The sequence below is a fragment of the Galeopterus variegatus genome, unplaced genomic scaffold (assembly GCF_000696425.1).
Source record: "Galeopterus variegatus unplaced genomic scaffold, G_variegatus-3.0.2 Scaffold6163, whole genome shotgun sequence".
Lineage (NCBI taxonomy): Eukaryota > Metazoa > Chordata > Mammalia > Dermoptera > Cynocephalidae > Galeopterus > Galeopterus variegatus.
Genome location: NW_007732274.1, coordinates 105,280 through 122,694, shown reverse-complemented (window position 1 = coordinate 122,694; position 17,415 = coordinate 105,280). Strand labels below are relative to the sequence as shown.

At 39.5% G+C, this 17,415-nt stretch overlaps 1 protein-coding gene across 5 annotated transcripts in view; it reads right to left on the bottom strand.

Annotated features, from left to right (window-relative positions):
- Positions 1 to 428: 428 nt before the first annotated feature.
- CELF2 (CUGBP, Elav-like family member 2) overlaps positions 429 to 17,415 on the bottom strand; it is an 89,387-nt gene continuing 72,400 nt past the window's right edge. For 2 of the 5 annotated variants that reach the window (XM_008590501.1, XM_008590500.1), the window contains 3 exons: positions 16,980 to 17,159; positions 12,147 to 12,290; positions 7,395 to 8,287 (listed from right to left, as the gene is read on the bottom strand). In XM_008590501.1, the coding sequence (XP_008588723.1) occupies positions 8,160 to 8,287; positions 12,147 to 12,290; positions 16,980 to 17,159 (452 nt within the window). In that variant the 3' untranslated portion in view covers positions 7,395 to 8,159. Of the gene's footprint in view, positions 1,726 to 1,834; positions 8,288 to 12,146; positions 12,291 to 16,979; positions 17,178 to 17,415 lie in introns of those variants that run through there. The other 3 variants (XR_551827.1, XR_551828.1, XM_008590499.1) reach the window with 3 other exon arrangements.

Genomic DNA, 17,415 nt, shown 5'->3' with positions numbered 1-17,415 from the left:
TCTGGCAAAGCATAGATGGTAACCAGTGGCATTCTTGGATCTGCCTTTCTTTGTCCCTTCTTCTGAGCCTAAAGAGATCATATTTCGAAAAGCAGTGGGTTTTCTAGGTTAGGGCAGACTCTGGACGCTTTCTACTGGTCTTTTGGAGGAGAAGGCATTGCTTTGTTGTGCCACCCACAGCGCCTGGGTAGATTTGCCATGATCAAATAAGGGGATGCTTTTCCAGATGTCTCTTTCTAAAATGCACTGAGAAGAACTTCCCCCCACTCCATTTTGTTTCCAAAGTCAATTTATTGAATATTAAGTCATAAAGCCAGCGATATAATTTTAATGAAAAATATCCTGTATCACTCAAGACTTAAAAGAACAAAAATACCCCTTAGAAACACTGCTTTGAAAAATAATCACATTAATTTTACACACAACAGTCCTTTCTTAAGCTTTATTTAAGAAATCGAGTACTATATAGTTCAATATATATAAGACACATCCAGTATTGTGTTCCTGATAGCAAGTGCATAGATTTTGTTAAGATACCATTTTCACTCGATATAAACGTTTCATAGTCACATGAAAATATTCCCAGTGATTTTGCCCAAGCATGAGAGGAGAAAACAGAACACAGCAAAAATAGTGAACTACAACAGAGATGAAGAACAAAAACAGCGAATCAGCAGAACAGTCGATTCCTGATAAGTGAATGAACTGATTGCTCGGTCACGTTTTATTCACTTATCAGGAACGATTCACAGTACTTTTGCCTTCACTGGGCTTCCCAGCCTGCCAGCCAAGAGTCCGGCCACAGACCGCACATGCCTGCTATGGGCTGGCCAGACATGTGGCTCCCAGCAGCAAGGTAAACAAACACGCTTGTCACTTCCCAGGGTGGTCCGTGCATGGCAAACAGACACACCTTGCTAACACTGCAACGGTGTTTTATATCATCAAAATTGTAAGTGGGAACTTAAGCAGGGACCAGCTTTACAGTGGTTAAGTGCTCAAAGGAGCTGGTATTTTCATCCCCTTCTTTGGAGAATTTGGCTTTGTTTTCCCTTCCTTTACTTAGCATGAGTATTTTGCCTTGTGTCACATGGTGGAAATGTGTACTTATGTGTCTAAAAGATAAACACTTGCACCTTGGAAACAATTTGATCACCTCCTTCCCCCCACTCCCCTCCCTCATACTTTCCAACCTCCTCCCTCCCAAAGAAAAGAAAAAGAAATCACACCCTCAGCCATCTCTCCCCATGAAGGTAAGCAGTGGGTTTCAGAGGCAGGCTGAGGCAGGCTGTGATGAGCTAGAGCAGGAGCTTCGGCAGGAAGTCAGCTCCCATCTGTGTAGGCCTGGAGCTGTGGAAGTCACTACCAGTGAGGTGTTCAGCATACAGGAGAGAGCCTCCTCTCTTCCACCTCCCTAGGCCCCTCTCTTGTTGAACCAACTAGAAACTGCAATCTTGGGACCAGAGGGGCTGCTGAAACCAGAGGGTGAAGAGACTGAGCACCTGCAGGGGAAAACCTCATTGGCACCCAGAGGATGGCTGCCAGGTGCTGGGTGGCCTGAGTTGGACACAGCTTGTGCGTCTGAGAAACTGGAAAAAGAGATAAGACTGGAGCAAACGTCGATGGAATCTCTTAAGAGCACTTTAAGAGCAATCATCAGATTCCTGAGCATAGGAGATGGACGGAAAAGGGCGGAGGGCCTGTGGCTTCAGTTTTAGAGAGCATGTAAGGAATAGTTCTCTTTTTGGTAACTGGGATGTGGTGATAGTGGGGCCAATACTTATTCTTAACACTGTGTTCATCCAGGAGGGAGTGGCATTATTAAAGAGAGCATGTAAGGAATAGTTCTCTTTTTGGTAACTGGGATGTGGTGATAGTGGGGCCAATGCTTATTCTTAACACTGTGTTCATCCAGGAGGGAGTGGCATTATTAACTGTCACTTGGAAACGGACAACATACTACGAAGGTGTGAGCATGCAAAACCTTACCTCATCCCCACCCCCACCAGACTGAGTAGAGCTTCCATCTGAGCACTTGGAAATATTTTTCTCTTCTGTTATCTTTAATAGTTAAAGCCACTCCTGGATCCAGTTAACTCACTGAAATAAATAACTTTTCTGTTCACATCTATTGATTGATGGCAACACACAGACTTAAGTTTAGCCCTTTTCACATCCTCTATTCACCAGCTAGGTTTATTTTTTCTTCCCTGGAGAGCTCACCTTTTTTAAAAAGGTGATTAGTTTCTAAGAAGAGTGACTGTAATGATATGTCTTTGGACTCACCGGCAGATAGAAGAAACCCCAGCAGCAGTTTTTAATGAACATTAAGAACTGCACATATCATGTGTATACTCATGAGGGAGGGAGGGAGAAGGGAAGGGGTAGATCAGAAGAGGAGAGGAGAGAAGGTGAAATTACTCTATGTGGTCAAAAGGCCACAAAACATCTTGGCAAGTCCAACTCTGTGGCAGTTATTTAGGTAAACCATAGAAAAAAGTGTATAAACCTTGGAAGCAGTAATGAAAATGGTTTGTTGTACATAAATAAAGGTGGCTGGTGTACAGTTCCCCAAATCAGATATTCACTTAGGTGGAATCGACTGTATCTATTTACACAACATATAGAAAAAAAACATACGTGAAACAGTGAGGTGTGCAGATGTATCACCAACATATAATGACTACCAACAATACAACACGCAGAGAGAGAAACAAGTATTAGGAAAATGGTTTAATATTGGAGACAGAAGCAAAAAACCGCATCACACAATAACATACATTACAAAAATAAGTTTGACTATTTCAACTACACAGTTATGTTCACAATGAGGACAGAAGAATCAGAAAATTGATCTAAACAGCAAAAAAGCAAACCCCTAAAGTTTTAACTAATACATTTATCCACTTAAAGTGACTGAGTACTTCTAAATCTAATTACCTTATTGTGTAACTGCACAATACAGAATAAAAAGTGAAACTTACCGCTGTATTTTAAGACAAAATTCTAATGCTAGATATAAGCAAAGGGAAAAAGAAAGCAAGCCAAAGTTTTTAATTCTCAAAAGAAAAGCAACTTTCTTCTTATCAACCAGAAATCAAACTTGAAATCAGTCATTGTCAGGGGGCCCACTAGAGTAAGCCACAAAAATTTCCATTTTTTTTTTTTAATCTCCAGTATAAAAAGTTCCACTGGTACAAAATGCATAAGTACAATCAGTTGTAGAAATAGGAAAGCCTGCGTTGTTTTTTTTTTTTTTTTGGCTCAAATTCCATCGAACAACAAAATCCAAATGCATCAATAAAACAGAAACAATACTCAAATGGTCTTACAGTTTCCACTAGGTTGCATTAACTTTGGCTTTTCTCAGACAATATTTAAAAACTATTTTGTAATTCTAAACAAAATGATATTATTAATCTACAAACAACAATTCTCACAGCACAAAAAAACACAAATACATTTTTTGTATGACATTATTCAAAAAGGTAATGGAACTACAGGTTTTTTAAAAATTTTATTTCTTCTTTTAATTAGCACTTAAGATAATAAAAACAGAAACAGTAAAATGATTCCAGAGTAGCACAAGCCAAAGAACTATAACCCCTATGGTGAAAGAAAGATGAACTTGTTACGCCTTTGAGGACTGCCATTTTATCGTAATTCTCTCATTTAGTTTAAAAATGACTATTCTCTACACGTGATTTAAAAAAGCAGTTTCCCTGTGTGTTTTTTCTTCTGGCACAGGCCCTCTGCTCCCCTGCAGCTTTTTCCTTTTGATATTAAAAGATAAGTGAATGAAGGGATAAAAGGACAGTTTGTCTCTGAGGAGGAGGGTTATCTTTTTAACAGTGGAACATGGAAAAGAAAAAAAAAAAGGACTTTCCCCCTAAATATACTGTCTTGGTTGTCTGCAAAATAAGAAACATTCAACTCAAAGTGCCCAGCCTGAGCCTCCTGTCTGCTGCGCTCAATTTCTCTTTTGGGGGAGATGCAGGGGGGTGAAGAGGAAAAGAGGGCAGGAGGAGGGCAGTTTGCTTCAGTGAAGGAATCAGAAAATTTTCTTTGAGATTTTTGTAACTGACAGATGAAGAGATTCTGAATGAAACGTTCTAAGAAATCTGAATGGTGTTCTCTTGTGTTTTTTATGTATGTGTCTACACACCACCATATAATAAATATATGAGAGAGGCATGTGCGATAATTTTTGTTAGTAAGCTGATTGCTGCAGGAAGTACAAAATAGCCCTCAAAGGATGAAGGAAGGCCCCAGCAGTAGTAAACACGTGTGAGGATAATACAAATCATTTCATTAGAAGTGCATGTGCTATAAGAAGGAAACTTTTGTTTTTGTTTTTTGCATTATGAGAGGCTAGTCCTTTCCATCCCAGGGCTATCACATCCACACACCCATTAAGCCAAACAGGGTGGGAGAGGGGAGGGGACATGGAGCTGAGACCAAGAAGCTTCCAGGGCCTGCTATCAGGAAGGCTGGAGTTTGTGTTGGGGCTGTAGGTATGACATTAAGGTTTGTCAAGACAGCAAGATATCTGTTCACAGAAGGTCAAAGTCATATGGCACTTTAAAAAGTGGCAGCAGGAATTGGTGCTAGGTATTTGATCAGTAACTTTGATAAAGAACTGAGCTTTACTTATATGGTCATTCCCCTTTAAATGTGTTCAATAATAACAACCAAAAAACAAAAAGGCAGGAAAAGCTGTGAGCTTCTAACTCCAAATACCTTGCTGATTCAGAGGTATCCACTGGGGTCAGAGAATCCCCACCACAATGGCTGATTAGAAATATTTAGGAGTATTTAAGAAACAAAAGCAAAATCCCTCAAAAGACTATCTCATCCCAAAGTCGTTTAACTGCAAGGTATATGAAAATATTCTAAGATAGAACATACCACTAAACCTGATCTCAAAAGCCTACAGAGTTTTTAAGGTTTAAATGCTGACTCTACCTACTTTTCCCCTCAGACGGTTTATCCAATAAATTGTTTTTAATTCAAACTGAAGAAGGAATTCCAGCAGCACATTAGGAATTCTTTTTTTTTAAAAAAATTACCAGAAATAATCAAAAGTAAAAAAAAGAGAAAAAATGGAGTAGGGAAAAAATTGGAGAGAGTTATTTTTTTCCCCTTCAGATTTGCCTTGTAGAGTGTTTTCTTTTGGATCTCACCCAAAGGATAAAAAAATAGTAAAAACAAAGAAAGAAAAAACTCAGAAGATATAGGTAGAAAAAAATTATCTAAATTAGAAACACCCCCAAACAAACTCATGATGACAGTATAAAAAGTTACCAACATTTCAGATAGCTCTGGGTAGAAAGGGTTAAAAGTTCAAAACTTTCTCACCTTAGAGGTTTCCATATATTATGAAGAAAATACATGGTGAGGTTGCCTTCACAGCATTGATGTGCAGAGTGGTTAAAAAAGTGAGACATGGGCACTTATACAATGTCTTACAAAAAACATCATAGAGAAATAACAAATAACAATTTCAGGCAACAAGACCACAGGATAGCAAGTTAACAAACTTTTTAACCTCTTTTTTTTGTTTGTTTTTTTAAATATTAGGGATTTATACAAAACACATAATAAAATACCCATGTTATCAAATTACTTCTCACAAGAAACACACTGAAGCTCTAGGAAGGACGTACCTTTGGAATTTGGCACTATATATTTTCACTTTTTTCTTTAAAAGAAAAAAAAATCACATTTTGCTGAACACAAACACATCTAAATAGTCCACAATAAAAAAAAAAATGACATCAATGCTTCACAAGCCAACACAAAACTTATTCTGGAATAGGTTTTTTTTTTCCCCTCACATGAAATTTTTTTTAAGCAAACAACTTTTTTTTTGAAATTCTTTTTTGTTTTAAGTAAACCAATTCTAAACTTGTCTTATCAACAAAGAACATTAAGACCATAAGACTCATGATGAAACCACAACTTAATTCACAGAAGCACCAACATAACACAGTTTACAGTAACCTTTCTCCTGTACATTGAAACAGTATAAAATATAGGTAATTTCATGTGCATTAAACCATGGATTGTCTAACTGTGAGTCAGTTCAGCAAAAGGTGACACAAATAGGTAGCATTTGCCCCAAAACAGGGTAAATATTTTTCTTATACTAATCTACAAAAAGTGGTTCTATATATATATCTTAATGAGAAAGTGAGCCACCTAAAATGGCCTTATCAAAAAACTTTACACTGCCTGAAAAATGTAAAAACTATTACAGACCTCTAGAGACTTAAAATCAGACAGTTTTTTTCTCAAACTGTTTTTGGAAGTAGTCTGTTAGAAACCAACATTCTGTGTCCCTGGACACATATTGCTATTGTTACCAGTGACCGGGAAGAATGCCAATCCCTGTATAATACTTTCAAGTCTGTTTTATGAAAAGAAAAAAGAAAAAAAAAAAGAAGGAAACATTTTTGCCACAGGTTTTTTTCTATAATTAATTTGTCTAATAATAAATTTCAGTCTTGCATGAATGCAGCAATGTTTTTCACATTGACTTCCCAGAATTCATAGCTAGATGAGGTCACATGCAAATTTCAAAGGTCAAACTAGATCAAAGGTCAGTAGGAGAACCAAATGTGATGTGAGGTCAGAAAGACATCAGAAACAATGACGGGACGATGAAACTTTTTTTTGAGACGCCACAGGGACATGCTAGGCAAACGATGAACTAACGGGCATGAAGATGTCTAGGGAAAAAACAAGGAAGAGTAAAAAGTTACACAGAATCTATGCAGCAGCAACAAAATCACTTTTAAGGGTGCAGGAGATAAACTAATGCAAATCTTAGGTCATTAGGGAGTCTACGAGCCATTCACATAATTTGCATTTCTTACACTCTTTATCCACAGCACAATGAAACCCCAAGAGAATCCATCTGGAGAGAGTGAGAAGGGATGGATTCCAGGTGTATTGGGGTGAGGGACTGGCAAGGGACAGGGGAGAGGGTCCAGTTTCAACAAATGTGACATATGGGGAAAGTCAGACAACTGAACTGTAAACTGGATAATGGAAGTTACGAACAAAATAATCAGACAGATATGAACAACGAGAGGATAAAGCATGAACTTTAGGTCTAGGGTTCAACGGTGAAAAAAAGCCCATTCCTAGAACAATTCCTCTAGAGACTACTTCAGAAGGTTCTAGCTAGACAGAGAACTGCTCTTTAGGTACCCAATAAGTTAACAATAGGCAATAAATAACTTCCATTATTTCTGAGGCAGTAAAAATTTTGTATAAAAATAGAAATGCTTTTTTTACAAATAAAATTTACAGGCCTGTGGCTTTCTTTTTTATGTATTATTTATGTATTTATTTATTATTATTAAATTTATCTTTCAAGAAACATCAAGTATTTTCACTCATTTTTATTTTATTTTTAAACCCTGTAGCTTTAAGAAACAGATCTCTAAATCTTTTTTTTTACATTAATCCTTTCTAAAAACTAAAATAAAACAATAACAAAATAGACAACCAATGTAATAATCTGATCAATAAATTATCATGTTTCTTTGAACCCTAAAATAAAATCCTACTTATTAAAACCAACTGATGTAGTGGAAAGACGTTTTGTGTTGTTTTGAGTAAGTGCTTCTCCTGGCTTCCCCCTCTCGCTAGGCCACCAAGTTAACTTCTAAAGACTGTCCCCGCCGCCCCTGCCCTCTGGAGGGGCGGGCGCAGGCCAAGGAGGATGAATTTTCCAGGCAGTGCTCTTGGGGCACCAGTGGTTTCAGAGTTAGAATTGCACATTACGTTTGTTTGCCTTTTAAATTCTCAAGATGTCATTTATTTGTGTATATGTTTTTCTTTAAAAAAGCAAAAATAAAAAAATGAAAAAAAAAAGGTAAAAGGAGATTCAAATCGCAAAACAAATGAAATACAGTGGCACAACTGGAGGTGGAATTTACTCAATAGAAACAAGGTAGCCCAAGTTTTAATATGGCAGACTGGGTGGAGGGAGTGGGGGGGAAATGGAGGCCTTATTGTAAAAATAACCGTCTCTCTTGGTAAAAGTTGGCAATGTGGTCCTCCTCTGCCTTTCCTGTTGAGAACAGGCTGGCTTATGGGACTTACCCTAAGAAAGCTAAAATAAGAGCAGGGAGCCTCTGGGGTTAGGATCAGTAAGGTTTGCTGTCGTTTTTGGAGCGCTTCAGCTGCACCTTCAAGCGTTTCATGCCGATCTGAAAGCCATTCATAGCCTGGATAGCAGCTTGTGCAGAGACGGGATTGTCATAGCTAACAAAACCTGGAAAACACAAAGGGGAAGGCAGGAGGGAGTCACCATGGAGAGGGAGCCGTGCAGAAGAGGGGGACCAGGGCTTTTGGGGCTGGGTGGCATGGTGTGAGTGCAAGTGCTAAGTAATGTATGCCAGCCTCACAGTCTCCTTCCAGACCTGCTGAATTTACTGTGCACAGGGCAGGGTCTCAGGGACAACATGGGAAATGTCCACTGAGAAGCAGTGACAAAGCTAGTTGGTCTGGTAATTTGGTATCATGTAGAACAAAACCCCTCCTCAGAAAACTAAAATCTTGAACTCAGTTGTTTGAGTGAATTTAATCTATTGATTTCAGTCAAATCTATTCGTTTTTAAAGTCTCTTAGAATCCTTCCAAAAGAACCCCAGGTACACAAATAAGCACTACTCATATAAGCAGTGGTATAAATATTCCAGGCCTCAAAGGGCTGCCAGAGGCTCACATGTCCCAACCGGGTGAGGCTTAAGGCAGGATGATGAAGGGAGGGGCTGGGTAACAGTGGATACTGCCAAAGACTCTGACTTTAATTCCCGTTCTCCACATATATATTCACAGACCGAGCCGACACCTGTTTGGCTAGAGGATGGGTCAATTAGTGAATAAGCTCTAGAATAATTTACACCTGATTTTTAACATTTTGGAGTTATTACTGAGAGGAACCTAGGGAAATGCTGGGCCTTTCGTCTTACCTGTATTTCCATTTTCAGAGCTCCAATAAATTCAACAGAAAGAAAATTGCTACCTTTCATCTCCCAAAGTTTTGGGGAATAAACAGTCTAAATAGCTTAGGGCTTAACAATCATCTTAACAGAATTCCCAGTATCCTTCTCTGTAGCAACCACCACCACGAAAAAAGAAGGGAGGGCATGCTCTTGAAAAAGAACTTACGATGCTCTGCAAAGACCCAGAAACAAGAGAATTCTGATCATATAATTTGTTCTAGCCCTGGGGGGTAAAGCAGGGGCAGGGGTACAAGGACAGCTTTAGTTAATGCCAATTCCAATGGTGGGCTTGCACAGCTCCTACCTACTTTTGATGTTGAAAGGAAGCTATTACACAGATTTAATTTCAGTCCTGAACATCAGCTGTTCAGAAGTTTCTATAGTAGGCATCTCTATCTACTATTAAAATTTAAAGCTAAAGAGAAAATTCCTTTACAAACTAGAGGAGGAAGAAAAGGACATAAATGCACTTGCAGCAGCACCTCTTCTCAGCTGATAAACATGGGCATATGGCATAAGGCAGAAAAGCTTTTCACAGGCAGGCTGTATTGCAAAGGGGTTGTTTAAATTTTTATTTAATCTAATTCCCAATAAATGTGGTCTCAAATCCAAGATTTTTGCGCTGACTTTTCTCCTTTCCCTCTTGGTCTTTATCCAAACACAGCAAGATGATTAAAGAATGGAAATGGGTTAAGGGTGAGGAGGATAAAGAAACAGGGCCAGGAAGTACCAGTGAAACAGCAAGGTACCACCTCATGACTAGCAATCCAGCAAACCGGGGCCCTGAAAAATTAGGTGGCTTGGTGAAAAACCCGGGATGCTAAGGCTTTCAGTAAAAATTAAAAGCAGTCCATAATGCAAAATAATTGCTGATACACATAGCTATAGCTTATATCATTATGAACACATTGGTCAAGTAGTTTGTGGGCTGATATAATCTTTCGGGGCAGTAAATATTTTCTCAAGTCAAACCACAAAGCACAATCCCTTTCCAGTCTGCAAATGAGCCTAGAACATTGTTTAGCTATGACAAATATAAAAGTCTGCCTTAAAACCTTGGGCAGGGAAGCCTCCCGAAGGTAAGCTCACACTCAAATACACACACATACTCTATATAACAATTTAATTTCCATTTCACCCTCTCATGAACCATTACAAGGGGGTTTATGTAGTCGCCACAGCGACAGCGATGGTGTAATGGGTTCAGGCTGACAACCTTTCCACTAGGGTAAAAACGGTGACTTTAAATGGCTGACATACTAATTCCCCTAACAACAGAGACTGCAGACCTTCCTGGGTGAGAGCAGAGAAATTAGAAAAACACTATGATAACACAGTTTTAGAAGCCAAAACATTGTCCTTGGACTGGTTACTGATTACCAGTCAGCCAAATAGAAAGTTTGAGTTTTTGGCTGTTTGAGAACCACCCTACCTTTGATATTTTTCTTTATAACACACAATTCTGTGTGTTTCCTTTGGCCCACATCTATTACTTTATTTTGTTTTATGCTGTTACTTACTACCCACCATGCATTAGTAAATTGCAGGAGCGATTAAAGCAAATGTTCTACTTCACACTGGGCCAGTGCTTGCGAGCAAGTAACATATACTCGGAACATCCTGCCTGGTCTCTAAACTACTTTGGGGGGCAAAAGGGTTTGCAAAATAAAACACCTCCTGGTATAAGACATCAGTGCATGCAGTAGGCTTTCCTTACTCTATTGCAGAGCAGAAAAAGCCACAGAAGGCAGAGTCCAGGCTACTTGAGGAAGGTTGGCAGGATGAGCTGGTGCACTGAGGAGCTGGGTTTTCCACTGTTCTGATAATACTTGCACACTCCTGTGCTCTATAGCCATTCACACAGTCCCTGCCAATCTTAGAATCCCAGATTCCAGCCCTTGAATCCCATCACAATGCAGTGTTCTACCCAATCCTGAGACACTGCATTAACCGCCCATCCTGTCAGGTGTGCTGCAATCTGGTGGCAGCCTGATGGCATCCCCGCTGGTGAATGTATGTATATTTGTGAGTGCGTGAGTGAGTGAGTGAGTGAGAGAGAGAGAGAGAGAGAGAGAGAGAGAGTGTGTGTGTGTGTGTGTGTATCAAGATGCTTGAATGATAAGCCCAGATATGGATGGTATCCCCTAACTTGATCCCCACTGTGATTGTTAAGAGGGTGGGAAATCCTATTATAATTGAAAGGTGGGGCCTTGAAGAAGTGATTAGATTGTAGGACCATGCTCTACTGAATGGATTAATAAGGGTGGTCATGGGTGTGGTTCTAAGAGCTTTAAAAGCACAGCATGTGAGAGTCTCTCTCTGCTCCACCATTTTCTGCCATGTGAGACCCCTGCATTGCTGTAAAGCCACCACCAAAGAAGACCCTTATCAGATGTGCTTCCTGGGACTTTGGACTTCCCAGCCTCCAAACCTGTAAGCAATAAATTTTGTTTTCTTTATAAATTACCCAGTTCCGGGTATTTTGTTCTAATAAGTAACAGAAAGGGACTAATACAAGCCCCCATACAATGTGTTACCCACAGCATATTAAAATGTCTGAGTCATATTAAACCTGGAGGGGGTAAGAAATTAGTGGCAAAGTGTCTACAACACTATTCTGTATCAGGACAGCCAAAATTACAATGTGTTAACTGTATATTTCCATCTGATAAAAGTTCATGGTTCAATCTATGAGGCTTGAAGAAACAGCTATTGCTCTACAATGAAAGATTATTAAATATATGTAGTAAGACACTTTAATAGTACAGTACAGAACATTACCCTAATGTACGGGCATTTAGTTTAATTTTCCAGCTCCTTCCTTTTTATATAGCCTGATTATTAAATATATGTAGTAAGACACTTTAATAGTACAGTACAGAACATTACCCTAATGTATGGGCATTTAGTTTAATTTTCCAGCTCCTTCCTTTTTATATAGCCCCTTCCCCTGTTTTTGATTAAACAACTTTGTCCAAATCTGCTTACATACATGCAGAAAATCACGAACCACCACCACACAAGACTCTATCCTGACTCTGAAAATATTTGTCATTCACATTTTCCTTCCCATGATTCCTCACTTGGGAACCTACTGCAACATTCTAGCTTGGTTTCTTTTGCATACCAAAGCACTTGCTCAGATTGGTCTGTTTGTCAATGAAGACTTTAGCAGAGATAACATTTCCAAAAGGCATGAACATCTGCAGAATGTCCTGGTCTCCAAACTCCTGTGGAAGGTGGTAAATAAAGAGGTTTGCCCCCTCTGGACCTAAGGAGGAAAAGAAAATCAGAGTAAGGTATCCCTCGTGTCTTAGTTCTCAAAGCCTCTTCTTATGAATACTTTAACAACAGGTAGGCTAATCATTTGGCTTTCGCTCATACTAAAAGAGAAAAAGCAGATAAGTGTCAAGTGCTGGGATGTCTTTCAGAAAAGCACTCTTCCTTTAGGTTTTCCTGATTTCCAAAGAGACACTGGCTATGAATGGCTTCCTTTTCACTGGTGGTCTTCTGTGGGTCACATGCGCTTCATGAGCCTTAGCACACACTTCACGGGGGTGAAGATACTCGCAGTGGGCAGGAGGGACAGAGAATACAGGCATGGGTTTTTTCCTGGGTGGCCTTATTTTCTCTTATGTATAGACTGGCTCTTAGAGAGGAAGAGAGTATTCTGTGCAATCTAAACAAACTGCAGCAATTTAGAATAACATATGTAGCAGGAATGCTGTTCAGATTTCTCAATCATTTACCTAATTATCCAGCTAGTTTTATCAAATCTCTTAACAGCCTAATAAACATCTTTATTAGAAATGACTGGCAATGAGTCAAGGCAGGGGAAAAAAGGTAGCTAGAGTCTCACAACTTTGACAGGAACTATGCCACTGGGAATTAGCTTTGGAAATGAATGCAATGGATGTAGAAGCTAGTCAAAGACTGCACTAAGCCAAGCTCTTCACTTCCATCCCCCTTTTCCATCAAATATGAGAACAAGAAACAGGGCAGAACAGGGAAGATCTTCTTAGCTACAGTGGGTGGAGAGGTAAGTGCTCAAGTTCCTCTCCATTTCACTCTGCTAACCCTCTACCCACCTGTACAAGAACTACCTGAAAGTTAAAAGAAGCAAAAAAGAAAAAAAAAAAAAAAAAAAGGGGGATTCCAATGAGCTGGATGGACAATAAAGGCTGGATATCTCCTGGATGTTCCAGGCCTGGTGTCTGGGAGGGAAAGGGGCTCACAGACTGGCAAAGTGACTTGTGCATCTCATTCATGGGTCCTCAGCTAATGTTTACAGGAGAGGACCCAGGCCTGACTGCCCCACTGGGAAGCCCTGGGGGATAGGCTGCTATGGGTTCCCTACATAGGGAGGAGGGTGTCTATGCGTATGGGTTGGAGAAAAATACAATAGGGAAAAAAATCTTTGTAAAAATAAATGGATAAGCATCTTTGCAAAAAAATGTCAAACCAAGTTTCTTCCCCTCACCCCCCACAAAATAAACCCCACTCATTAGAATACTTTTTTCTTTTATGATTTATTTTGTGGGGGATAGGGGAGGGAGAAACTTGGTTTGACATTTTTTTGCAAAGATGTGTATCCATTTATTTTTACAAAGTTCTTTTTATTCCCATAGACACCCTCCTCCTATATAGGAATGAGCTGGATGCAGAATGAGGGTTGGATGCAGTCTGTATTTGAAAGGAACATGATTGTAGGGTTTAAGTCCCCAAATGTTTTCTGGTTTAAAAAATGTCTTAAAAATCAGAATTTAAAATGAATAGATGCAAAACCCACAGCACTGCAAATGGATGTTCAGAGTGCTACTGTGCCATGCATGTCCTCTGCAGCATGTACACTGGTCAAAGCTAGCACCACTAGATTTAACGTTCCTTCTAAATAAAAGATCCACATGTACAAATGAGGATTAATGGGACCGAATTTGAATTGCGAAGTACATCTAACCTCCTGAATCCTGGGGAGAAAATACAATTTTAATGCACAAGAAAGATTACTGGGTTTGCCTGAAAAATCTTGCATTCAGAATGCTGTACATTCTGCATGTAACTAGGCCAAATGGGGAGACCAGGAAAATATGGAGACAGGTAAACAGACATGAGTAGGCTTTGCCCTTTTGTTAATTATTTTCCTAGGAAAAAATACCAAAAGCAGTGCCTGGTGTAGACCCCCAGTTTTTTTCATCGTGAAGAAACAGTTTGATTTTGCAACCCTCCTGCCCCCATTTTTAACATTAAAATGACAAAAAGTATTTTCATATGGACAACCTCCCTTGTATGCAACAAAGGTGGCTGTTACCAAGGGTTAAATTAACTTTTTTGAGGATTCCACCTGTGTATCACCCTCTCCTCTACCCCCAGCACTAGTAAAAACCTGTTCACAAGTCATCCTTTGTCAGATTTCTCCTAGTACACATTGTTTAACTTGTGAGAGTTACTGTGTTATCCTGTGGTCCTAGCTGGTTGGGGCGTTCATGTGTCGATTTTCTCACAGAGTACTTGATCTAGCATGAAGCCCTCGGGCTGTCTGTAGGAGCAAAGCTGTATGAGACCACCAGCGCCCACCAGCCTCTCACTGGGCAACTGGAGGCTCTAACTACCTGAATGTGTCTGATTTGCCTCCTGCAAATACAGGAAGATGGGAAGGTGTGAGAGCAGTCAGAGGATATTTAGGAATGGCAAGGAAAGGTGATCAGCTCTCCTGGGTTCAGATCTGTAGGGATGTCATAACCTTTTAGAAGATTTGGCTGGGGAAAAATTAAAACCATTTCTTTACAAAGCTAGACTGGCTCATTTTTCTGTGGGGGAAAAACACACCAGGGTATATAACTAAATACATCGAGTCAACTTTCAGCTCTCTTGACTAAAGGACAGAACTGTGGAGCAGCAAGTCTAAAAATATATTCAGTATTGGAATTCATTATGTTTTCTTCCTCCCTTCCCAATATAATCTGCCTTTTAAATTACATTTTACTTAAGCCAATATTAAGATGGTTTAAGTTTCCTGAGCACACATTAACTGGGTGAGGAGAAGGTGATCAGAAGAGAGGTATAAGAAGGTGGGAGATGATTAAAAGAAACCCAAACCCACCACCACCAGGGACAAAAAAATTAAAAAACCCTTAACCATGCTACTGGTAGCCCACAAACCTAAATTAGAATAATCGGGAGTTGGCAATAGTTATTTTGACCTATTTTACATTAATCCTAGAGGGGAATTACTGCGCAAGCAATCCCTAAAACTCAAGGCAAGGAAATTTAGGGCAGTGGGTTGGGGTGAAGCAACTCAGAAAATTGTTGTTTCAGGGCCCAGACTTTATCCTTAAACCACTGGATTTTGAGTCTTTTGGTGGCTGACAACTTCTCCGTGACACGGGCTATATAATTTGATACAAAGTGCTGCTAGATAAAGGAGAAGTGACCAACATTCTCTAAAACCATGTGGGCGGATTGGCTTTGCAGTCTCTGTGTGAGGATATCATTATCTGACAGGCTCCCTCTTACCACCCTTATCTGTCACCAGGGTAGTCAGACCCCATACAAAGAGATTCAATACAGACTTTTCTTTGGGAAGACATGGTATTTATGACATAAGGTCTTTTGCACACACCTGGTAAACCACAATCGTCTGAAGAGTTGTGCATGTTTAAACAACCTGCAATAGTTCCAGTCATGAGTAAAAAGAAAGTTGAAATAATAAAAAGTAACTTAGACTTTCATATATCTTTCATTTCTAGTGATTTCCATGTTATTTATAAAAAGAAACATACAAAGAGATTCAATACAGACTTTTCTTTGGGAAGACATGGTATTTATGACATAAGGTCTCTTGCACACACCTGGTAAACCACAATCGTCTGAAGAGTTGTGCATGTTTAAACAACCTGCAATAGTTCCAGTCACGAGTAAAAAGAAAGTTGAAATAATAAAAAGTAACTTAGACTTTCATATATCTTTCATTTCTAGTGATTTCCATGTTATTTATAAAAAGAAACAATTCTTTTTATTTTACACATGAATATCTCTTAAGTTGTGTCCCCTTAAAACTCAGAGCTTCACAAAGTAAAGGTATTCTATTTCTTACAAAACACCATGTTTAGAGTCAAAGTATTCAGACAAAAGCAGTTTGGAACTGTGGGGTAATGGTAAAGGAACGGGGAAAGAAATTAAAAATTTTTTTCCTTAGTATTTCCTTTTCTAGCTTCTTTCCCATATTCTAAACAAGTCAGAAAGAATACAGCTATCATGTTGCAGATTTTGCTTTAAATAAAAAGGAAGAATGACAAACTATCCTTATTTGGACTAACTCATTAACCGTTTCATAATTAGTTTTAATTAATTCTTAGCATTAATTTCCTGATGTTTATTTTGCTTTACTGGTAGAGAAGCACTTACTTGCTTCCCCATAAGACCCCCAACTAAACAAAACCAAGTCAATCCAACCCTAACTGTGGATTTTATCATTAACCTGAAAACCATTGCCTACTGAGAAGCAGCCACACCGTCACAGGGTATGTGGACTCCGAAAAACCTGAGAAATACAGAAGAGAGCACTTCACCCACAGAAGCCTGTATTGATCCATCTCCTTCACCCTCTTCCACTAACGAGGAGTTGTCGATGTGTAGGTTGGAAACTATGGCCCACACTCACTTGTGAGAGGGGGGTTCCTGGCATTTTTTTTGATATTACAACTAAAAAGCAATTGCGCATAAACGCACAATGGATGAGAATATCTTGAGAGATGAAAAATTAAATCAAAAGATAAATATAAAACTGAACAGAAAAGAATGAAATAAGTGGTTTAGGCTTGTCAGGTTTTTTCCCCCTAAGTGTGAACACCAGAAATGGAACAATTGATTTCTCCTATGACACCAGTTCAATTTGGTACCTTTGAAACGTGCTCTACAGGCCAGTGCTGCCTGTTGGGCTGGGGCTGCGGGTAGCACGTACCTTCCTTTTGGCTGCCCGCTGCGCTCTGCTGCTGCAGCAAGCTCTGGCTGTACAGCGTGGGCAGCGCAGCCGCTGCATACTGCTGGATTCCTGAGTAGGCCTGGGTGAGGGCGTCCATGGTGCCAGCCGTGCCATTCGTCAAGCCTGTGGCGCCAAGTCCTCCATTCAGAGCCGCCATACCTGAGAGCATTTGAGCAACTTTACAAAAAACCCAACAATAGAGAAGAGAAACAGCACTTATTCATTAGTGCTTTCCAAAGGAAGTTAGAGAATCATTTGACACAAGTACAACAGCAAGTGCATGCAGCTAGCACACCAATTAAACCAACAGGAAATTAAAATGAAACCATGAAGACAGAAATCATAATAATGGCCAAAAAAAAAAAAAAAAAAGAGGCCTAAGCAATGATAACCCTTACTCCCTAAGGCCAGTGAT